Raw genomic sequence first — 10433 nt, 5'->3', positions numbered from 1 at the left:
TATATATATTTGGTATTTGTAGCAATCCTACCTCAACTTTTCAAGTACTAGGAAAGTATGCCTCCATACTTGGCTAGAAATATAATTATGATGATGATAATATTGAACTAGACATTTTACAAAAGAGGATGACTAGCCAGTAAACCTGAAGATTCTCAACTTGATTGATCATTGGAGAGATGCATATTTAAACCACAGTGAGATGCCACTGTGTATCCACTAGAAAGGCTAAAATTACTGACAAGACTAAATGTTGAGGATGTAGAACAATGGAAGCCCAAAATCTTTCCTAGTACAGAGTCTGAAATGAATTTATTGTGTTAAGTTTCCTTATACAAAAGTCACTAGTCAATAGTAATTTTCAGTGTTTTCAGCAGTAGTTGTACAGAAAGACAGTATTATAGTAAAGCCTAACTTGTTAAGATATATTTGTTGTAGGACCTATTGGTACCTAGAGATAGATATTTTTGTGGTATAGAAAAATAGATTGTAGAATACTTAAAGAAGTTGTGAACACATCTCCTTTTGACTGTTTTACTGCAATATCATTTATTTAAACTTTGTGTCTCATACTGAATAATGCATGACTCAGAGTTGAACTTTTTGGGTTGAAAGTTCTAGACAGCCAGCTAAGCTTTACATTATTCTTAGCTTTTCTGCAGTGATCACACCTCAAGGAAACCTCTGCCTTGGCTTTTTTTGTTTGATTTCAGAAAGAAGACAAATTGGCTCGCTTAGAGAAAGCTATCAACCCCTTGCTAGATGATGATGACCAAGTGGCATTTTCATTCATTCTGGATAACATTGTTACCCAGAAAATGATGGCAGTTCCAGATGTACGTTGTCTCTGTGCTAAATATTGTGAGGGTAATAGTGAGGAAGGGAAAGGTATTGGGATGCGTGTGTGTGTGTGTGTGTGTGTATGTTAGTGATTCTAAGCATTGGTAGATGTTAATAGAAACAAATAGCAGTATGTAATCTTAACTATCAGCCTTTTTGCTGTATGAATACATTATTATTGAAATAGAAAAGGCCAGGAGTCTTTTGATATAAAGAGGTTCTTGCTTTCTGTTGTTGATGTTCAGTAATTTGATGCTTCTAGACAGCCATCTAGAGAGATGATGCCTCATAACAGAATGCTCTTGATTTAGAGTTGCTTATATAAAAACAACACTTTGATAACTATCCAGTGTTGGGACTGGGAAGATAGCTCAGTAAAATAAGTGCTTGCCTAGCAAGCACAAGGTCCTGAGTTCAATCCCCAGTTCTGAAGGAAAAAAACGATATCCAGTATTTGTTGTCTTTTTTTTTTTCCCATTTGTAATTTTATGGCGGAGCTTACATTTAATGTGTTGATTCTGTGGGCCATCTTGTAATGATACTTCCCAGAAATTTTTTTTTGTGTGTTATAGACATACATTCTATATGTGTCATGCTGTAAATCTTTTGAATGGGACTATTTTTTTGTGGTAGGGATTACTGATCTTGGGAATGGGGAATTTTAATTGAATGTGAAATTCTTACACTACCAAGGTATAGGAACCCTTAAAGGAAACCCCTTTAAATTATATACAAAATTTTATATGATTATGTGGTTTTTTCTATAGCTTTTGTCAGGAACATTGTGACCCAGGAGAGATTCACAATATTTCGTGTAAAGAGTGGTTTTCATTTAATTTCCCTTTTTTTTTTTTAATTAGTCTTGGCCATTTCATCACCCAGTTAATAAGAAGTTTGTTCCAGATTATTATAAAGTGATTGTCAGTCCAATGGATTTAGAGACTATACGTAAGGTGAGTAATTTGACAAAAAATGATTTTTTAGCTAGGTATGGTAGTGCATACCTATAGTCCCTAGCACTTGGGAGGCAGAGGATCAGCACAAGTTCAAGGCCAGCCTGGGCTACATAGTAAGTTCAAGGTCATCCTAAACTACATAGCAAGATCCTGTCTCAAAAAAACCTAAAAATTTTAATCAGTGCTTTTCTATGTTTGCATCTGAATAACCTAATGATTTTCATTATAGAATATCTCCAAGCACAAGTACCAGAGTCGGGAGAGTTTTCTAGATGATGTAAACCTTATTCTGGCCAACAGTGTGAAGTACAATGGTGGGTATTTCTCTCTTTTTTCCTCTATCCATTCTTCATGCAGCATTTAGTTATCATTATCAAAACTTAAGGGACTGGGGAGATAGCTTAGTAGAATAAGTGCTTGCCTGGCAAGCGCAGCGTCCTGAGTTCAATCCCCGGTACCTAAAAAAAAAAAAAAAAAAAAAAAAAAAAAAGCAAAACTTAAGCACATAAAGCAACCTTGAGCAGTGACAGCTAAATCAGCCAATGAGTTAGTCTGCTTTTGTCTTTCAAGTAGCACATATAGACAAACTGGTTGCTAAATGAAGAATTGTATATAGTACATACATTACAATATTCACAACAAAGAAATGCTCAAAAGAAATTCCAAGTGGATGACTTCACTTATATTGGCATAACTCTTACAAGCAGCATAACATAACATAAAACTATACTTTTATGCTGTACAGTATATTCAGCAAAAATTACAGTACTGTATAAACAAGGTACACTATACAGAAAAAGACATTCAGGCTCTCTAAACAAGATGTACAGAACTGTACAAAATAAAAAGATGGTTAAGTCCAAACAGCCTCAAAGACTGAACAGTCATTAAACAAGTGGGTTGTTAAATGAATATCTGTATTTTAGTTTGTGTTCTGTATAAAGTTTGCTATTAAACTTTTAATGATAAGGAAGTAGTCTGCTTCTTTTAAAATTCTGTAAAACCCCTGGGCCTGCTGTGCTGGCGTGCTGAGATGGCAATTGAGACTGGGCGTGGTGGCGCATGCCTGTAATCCCAGCTCTTGGGAGGCTGTAAACAGGTCACTATGAGTCCAATCTAGTAGTGAGACCCTGAACACCCTATAGACCCTCCCCTAAAAATAAAAAAATTACATAAAAGTCTGCAAAGTGCAAAAATGAGGTGTGAAAAAAAACAAGGTGTGAGCACAAATCAAAGAGATTATTTTGGTTTTTTTTTTATTTTTATGTGTGTGTGTGTGTGTGTGTGTGTGTGTGGCCAGCTCAGCCCACCAGGGAGGGGGGCTGGCTGGCATGTGGTGCTGGGGGATTGAACCGTGGTCCCCGTAGCTTTGCAAAGCTTGTTCTAAGTAGGTGCTTTAGACCACTGAGCCATCTTACCAGCCCCTATTTTGGGTTTTGAGCCACCATTGTATTTCCCTAAGATGTGAAAACTTACCATGCTCCAGGCCCTTAGATGGAGGTAAGGAAGTGTATGGCTGTATATGTGCCCTTGGTGCATAGTTTTGCTCAATATGTAAATTGATTATTAGTGACATGTAGTAGGCTGTGTACTAGCTACTTATCCTACAGTAGGAAAGAGGACAGTTATATGGTGAGTAACTGTCCTCAAGTTATTCACAATCCACATGATGGAGAGAGACAGTTAAAATGCAGTTTGACAAAGCCTGTAAGAGAAGGATGTACAAAAGACACTAGAGTATCTTGATGGAATATCTTGGCCTAAAGATTATGAAAAGTTTAATAAACAAGCCAGTGAAGCTAGGTGTGGTGGCCCATACCTGTAATGCCAGCACTTAGGAGAAGGATCACCAGGAGTTTTTAAAAAAAAAAATCCAGAAATCACGACCCAATGAAGTTTATGTTTTGTTTTTCATAGTTTTTGTTTTTCAGCATTGGGTATTGCATCCAGAGTATCCTACAAAGAGCTATGTACACAGCCCTTTTTTATTTTGAGACAGGATCTTGCTATGTTGCCCCATCTGGCTTTAAACTCGCAATCCATCTGCCTCACCTCCAAAGTAACTAGAATTACATGAATTACATGTGTGTTACTGAGCCTTACTGAAGGTCAGGTTTTTGTTGTTGTTTTTTGAGGCATAGTCTCACTATGTAGTTCAGGCTGGCCTTAAACTTGCCATGATTTTTTGCCTCAGCCTCCTAACTGCTGGGATTACAGGTATATGCCACCAATGCTTAGTTGAAGTCCAATTTTGAATGACTTATTTTGTGTACCAGCAACAAATAAAATCAAATTAGAGGGGCTGGGGAGATGGCTCAGTGGAATAAGCACTTCCCTGGCAAGTGCAAGGACCTGAGTTCAATCCCCGGTTTGACCCAAAAAATAAATAAATAAATAAATAAATAAATAAAATAAGATAAGATAAGCCCCCTACCCCCAAAGTGGTTATAGTTTGGTTGAGGAAATAGAAAAAAAAACTGTAGTACTTAAATATTATGTTAAAGTCATACAAACATGCAGTAGGACAGGAGTCAGTTGTTTTTTTTTTTTTCAATTTTTTACTAGTATATTACTGTGATACATAGAGGGGGAACTGGTACATACACATTTCATCTTGATCATTTTGCTTCCTCTGACCCTCCCTTCCAGTGTCCTTGAGATACATCATTAGGTTATTTGTGTGGGTCACCTCATTCTTTTTATGTGTGCAGGAGGGCTATAATCTTCTCTCTTTGAATGCTTTTATGGTGCCCCATAGGTTTTGGTGTAATTTCACTGTCATTTGATTCTGGGAACTTTTATTTCTTCCATTTATTTCTGTGATCCATTGAGTATTGAATAATGTATTACTTAAACCATGTTTGCATAATTTCTGTGGCTTCTTTTACTGTTTTTTTTTTAAATTTTTATTTATTTATTTATTTATTTATGTGTGTGTGTGTGTGTGTGTGTGTGTGGCCAGCTCAGCCCACCAGAGGGCAGGGCTGGCTGGCATGTGGTGCTGGGGGATTGAACCGCGGTCCCTGCGCTTTGCTAAGCTTATTCTAAGTAGGTGCTTTAGACCACTGAGCCATCTCACCAGCCCTTCTTTTACTGTTGATTCTATCTTCATTCCACAGTGATCCAATGCAGTAGATTATTTCAGTTCATTAGTATTCATTTAAGCATTCTTTATGGCTTAAGATACGGTCTATTCTGCAAGAAGTTCCATGTGCTATTGAGAAAATTATATATTCTGTTGTTAAATGAAACACTGCAAATAGTTGTTAAGTGCATTTGTTCAGTAGTGTGGTTTAACTCTTTTATTGTTTTTTTTTTAATGTATTTATTTTATTTATGTGTGTGTGGGGGGGTGAGTGTGTGTGGCCAGCTCAGCCCACCAGGGGGCGGGGCTGGCTGGCATGTGGTGCTGGGGGATTGAACCGCAGTCCCTGTGCTTTGCTAAGCTTGTTCTAAGTAGGTGCTTTAGACCACTGAGCCATCTCACCAGCCCCAACTCTTTCATTGTTGATCTTGTGTTAGGATAACCTAATTTTGAGAGTAAGGTATTGAAGTCCCCTTATGATTGTTTTGTTGTCCTTTTAAGTCCAGTGATTTTTGTTTTATGACATTGGGTGCACTGGGCTGGGTGTGGTGGCTGGGCTGAGAATGGTGGTGTATACACTTGGGAAGCTGAGGCAGGAGGATCACATGCAAATTTGAGGAAGCCTGGGCCCCACAAAGAGCCTAAGACGAGCCCAAACTACATATCAAGATCCTGTCCTAAAAGATAAAAGAAATCAACTGGATCCTTTGACATTTGGTCTGTTGATATTTAAAATTCCTGTTGAATTGTTCCCTTTACCATTATGTCTCCTGTCATCTTTGTCTCCTCTCATCAGCTCTGGTATAAAGTCTGCTTGTCTGAAAATAAAATATCTACTCTTGCTTGTTTTGGGGCTCTGTTTGAATGGAGTATCATTTTCCATCTTTCAATTTCAGTCTATGCCTTTCCTTTTGAACAAGTGTCTCTTATACAGAGTTTTTGATTGTATTTTTATCAAATCTGCCAATGTGTACCTTTTGATTGAAAAGTTGAGACCATTGACATGGGCAGGCATTATTGTAATATTATTGTAAGGTGGTTATTAAGTCTTGTCATTGCATCATTTTTCCAGTGCTGATTCCTATATTTTTCCTTTTTTTTCTTTAATTTATGTATTTGATACAGGGTCTCACTACATAGCTCAGACTCGCAGTGATCCTCCTGTTTTCAGCCTCCCTAGCACTGGGATTACAGACATATCTCACCATGCCCAGTCTCTGTGGCCTGCTCAGCGTGCCTGTGGGTGGGACCAGCATGGCATGTGGTGCCATTCATTGAATCCTAGTCCATGGGCTTGCCTAAGCAGGCACTTAGTCCACTGAGCTATCTCACCGGCCTTAATTTTCTTTTTGTGTAACTCCTCTCTCAGTCAAATGTGTACTTTCCTTTGGGTATTTTGGTGCCTGTGGCCCCTGTCTCTTGTCTGGGATCCCATCAAGTATTTTCTGCAATGCTGATGTAGTGGTCATGTATTTATTTAGGGTTTCTTTTTCAAGGAAAATCTTTAGTTCTTTCAGTTTTTTTGTTAGTACATGTTTGCTATATGTGTTTCCATTCCTCCTGTTGAGATTATATTATGTACAAAACACATTTTAATTTTTTTTTTTTATTGAGACAAGGTCTCACTATGTACTCCAGGCTGGCCTTGAACTCTGCATGTAGCCCAGGCTGGGCCTGAATTCTCCATGATCCTCTGGCCTTGGCTCCCAAGTGCTATTATTATAGGCCTGTGCCACCATGCCTAGATTCAGTACCAGGGATTCAACCTGGGACCTTGCATTTGCCAGGGAGTTCCTTATGGTGCTAAACTTTATCCCTGGTGTTTTTTGGGGGTTTTCTTTATTTTTTTTTGAGACAAATTCCTGCTATGAAGCTCACAGTGGCCTCAAACTCACCATGCAGTCCAGGCCGGCAAGACCACTCACCCCAGCCTACCAGGTACTGGGATTACAAGTATATGCCACCAGACCCAACAATAATTTTTTACTTTATGGCTTGAAAACTTTTGCTTCAGGCTTTTCTGGCATTTAAAGTTTGGGCTGAGGGCTGGCCAGATAGCTCAGTGGACTAAAGCTAGGGGCCTGGGGTTCAATCCCTGTGCCGTGCTGCCCTGTCCTAAGGGCATGCTGAGATAGCGACTAAGACTGGGCGTGGTGGTGCACACCTGTAATCCCATTGCTTGGGAGGCTAAAAACAGGAGAATCACTACAAGTCTTATCTGTGCAGTGAGATCCTGTAGACCCTGTACTAAATATATAAAAATAAATAAATAAAATAAAGTCTAGGCTGAGAAATCAAGAGTATGATGAGCTTGCCTTTATAGGATACTTGGTATTTTTCTCTAACAAACTTTTAGTATTCGTTCCAGTATTAGTTAACTTTCTCTCATTGTTGAGACAAAACATTTGATACCCCAAATTAAAGAGGAAAAATTTTATTTAGTTCCCAGTTTGTTTAGGTTTCAGTCTATACTTGTCTGTCCCCAAGACAGAGTGGCACATGGCAGAGGGCAGCAATTCATGGCAGCAGAAAACAGCAAATTCAACAAGAGCAAAAGAAGGGCAAGAGAGTAAGCCTGTTGGCTCCCTTATATTGTAGTCAGGCTACCCACCCTAGAGCAGATGTAGCACTCACGCCTATAATCCCTGCATTGCACCATGAATCAATCACAAACTCTAGAAGCCTGGCTTGCAAAGAGTTGTACACATCGCTTGATACTAAAGGCATTTAATCCATCTCTGAGTTGCCAAAGTCCTAATAGCTTCAGCATTGCTGAAAAAATCCCAAGTCTCCTTTGAGATCTAAGGCAAACTCTAGTTGTGGGCCCTTGTATGAATGAAAAGGAAGTTGAATGCTTCCAACATTCAGTGGCACAAGATAGACAAGATAGATAGTTCCATTCTAAATATTACCAATGGTGATACAAAGGAATAGGACCAAGGCAAGCCCAACATTCAGCAGGGCAAACATTAAATCCTATAGTTCCATATGGAACATCCAAAGCAATCTGGTTAAATTATGAGCCCCAAAGGACTTGTGTGGCTCCAGCCCTATGGCACTTCCAGTGGTTGTAGCTCCCATGTCTTCTCCCTCAGGCCTGCTTTGCACCTTCCCTGCAACTTTTCTTAGATGATCCACGTTCCTGGCTTTTCCAGCCTTCTGGGGTCTCCACTTCATCTTTGGCTTCTCCTACAGCTTCATACATTACCCTCTCTGGGGCATGCTGCCTGGCCTTCCAGGCCTTCTGAAATAGGGGTTAAAGCCTCGTTAACCCCACGGCACTTGCATTCTCCCATGCATCTAAAACTAGTGACATGTGGATGCTGCCAAGGTCTATGGACAGCTGGAACAGTAGCCAGGCTTCTTCCTCTCTTAGGTGTAGGGATCCAGTACCTGGATTACTGAGCACCCTGTATCCATTTTCTTGGGAACAAATTCTCTATGCCACAGCTATTCTGGAACCCTGTGGCTACCGCCACAACTGCCACTCTGAAACATGACACTCTGGCTTGCTTCCCAAAGCAAAGTCTTTCATCTTCGCAGTTTTAAGGCTGCAAAGGGTGGTGATTTGCTGTTGCTTGTCATGACTCCAGGCCATCTTTTCTATCGTCCTGTTCCTTCTCAGCAGTCAAGATCTCCTCAGCTCTCTCTTTGCAGTCCCCAGTTTTACTGGAGCTTTTTTTCTGGCCAAACTCAGGTTTTAAAGCATCCTGCTGCAGTCTTTGTTCTCTATTTGCAACATAAATCTGGCTCAAAGCCCCGCACAATAGCCATGCCACTGCCTCAACATTCAACTACCTTGAAATTTTTTCTGCCAGTTTATTATTTTTTCTTGTGTCATTTTAATTAGTCTGCTGTCCTTAACTTTAGTCCTAGGCAAAGTGTGTGGACATGAGCCATATAGAGACAAACTTTTTGCTAAGCCATAACACATATTGTCAAGTCCAACAGCTAATGCAGTCCTTCCTAGCAGAAACATCCAGAGCCTGGTCTGGAGCCAAGATTTGTATCAGCCTTTGGTCTTCTGAGCTCTAAGGAGACTTTCCCATACAGAACAGCTTAAGGCATTCTAGCACTGTTCTTTCATGTGATGTGTCCAAAGCTTTCCAAACTCTTCCCACTAGCCATTCTCAAAGGCTCCTGATCTATGTAGTCAGGTATAATCCCAGTAGTGATCTTACCTCTCTAGTACCAAATTCTCACTTGGTTACTTTCCTTTCTTTCCTGAAGCAAAATGTCTGATGCCCAAAATTAAAGAGAAAAGGGTTTATTTAGCTCACAGTGTGGAGGTATCAGTCCACACTTGGCTGGCTCCACAACTGAGTGTTCCATGGTAGAAGGGAACAGTTCATGGCAGCAGAAAAGCACAAAAGAAGAGCAAAAAGGGCTAGGACTGGCCAAATAGCTCAGTGGATTAAAGCACCTGCAAGCAGGCACAGGGTCCAGGAGTTCTATCCCCAGACCTGCCATACCGGCCCCGCCCCCAGGGTGTGCTGAGATGGCAGTTGAGACTGAGTGTGGTGGTGCAGGCCTATAATCCCAGCTCTTGGGAGGGTATAAACAGGCGGATTACTACAAGTCCAATCTAGTAGTGAGACCCTGAACACCCTGTGCACCCTTCCCTAAAATACAAAAGAAGAAGGAGAAGGAAGAAGGAAGAAGAAAGGGGCAAGAGAGTTAACATTGTTCCCTTGCTTATATTGTAAACATGCTACCCACTGCAGGGCAAGTGTAGCACTAACACCCATGAATCCATCACAAATTCTAGAACTCCACCTCCCATGACAGCATTGAGGTTTTTGTGGGAGATCTAAACACAAATCATAACACCTGTCTTTGTTAAATTTCTGGAATTTTGATTATATGTTGCAGAGAGATTCTTTTGGTTTTGTCTATTTGGGGTTTTATATGCCTCTTCTATTAAATACTGAATTTTTTTCTCTAGATTAAGAAAAATTTACCTATGATTGTAGTGAATTTTTTAATACCCTTTGAGTCATTTTCTAACTTTCCATTTATTCCTATAATTCTTTTTTTTTTGGCGGAATTGGGGATTGAACTCAGATCCTTGCGTTTGCCAGTCAAGCGCTTATCCTACTGAGCCATCTCCCTGGCCCCCTATTCCTATAATTCTGAAGTTCATTTTTTTCCTTCAGATTCAGGTTGCCTGTTGTCTTCTCATTTTTAGGTTATCATTGGGTTTATGATCTATTACATCTACTTTGTCTTCTATTTGTGATACTGTCCTCACATTCATCAAGTCTCCTACCATGACTTTCATTGAAGTTTTCAGAAAACATCATGGACCTGTGCTTGCTTTCTTTGTGCACCTTCTATTTTCCCAAGTAGCCATTTTATGTTTTGCATTGTCTTGCTTAATTTACTTGATTTATTGTTTCTACTTTAACCTCATCTAATACTTTATTAGTAAAATCCTTTTACTTGTTTAAATCTTTTCTGAGCTTATTGAACATCTTACATATTTACTTCTACTTCTTTTGTCTCCAAATATTTAAACCTTGGGGGCCGGGGAGATGGCTCAGTGGAATAAG

General features: G+C 39.7%; 1 protein-coding gene across 1 annotated transcript in view; it reads left to right on the top strand.

Annotated features, from left to right (window-relative positions):
* Positions 1 to 10433, top strand: part of Taf1 (TATA-box binding protein associated factor 1) — a gene marked incomplete at its 3' end in the record, with an annotated part of 98346 nt that overhangs the window by 47171 nt on the left and 40742 nt on the right. The window contains exons 32-34 of the mRNA XM_023707121.1: positions 714 to 836; positions 1701 to 1793; positions 2026 to 2110. Of these exons, the coding sequence (XP_023562889.1) occupies positions 714 to 836; positions 1701 to 1793; positions 2026 to 2110 (301 nt within the window). The remainder of the gene's footprint in view (positions 1 to 713; positions 837 to 1700; positions 1794 to 2025; positions 2111 to 10433) is intronic.

This window comes from Octodon degus, unplaced genomic scaffold, assembly GCF_000260255.1.
Source record: "Octodon degus isolate 3935 unplaced genomic scaffold, OctDeg1.0 scaffold00280, whole genome shotgun sequence".
Classification (NCBI taxonomy): Eukaryota; Metazoa; Chordata; class Mammalia; order Rodentia; family Octodontidae; genus Octodon; species Octodon degus.
This window is presented reverse-complemented; position numbering and strand designations above follow the sequence as displayed.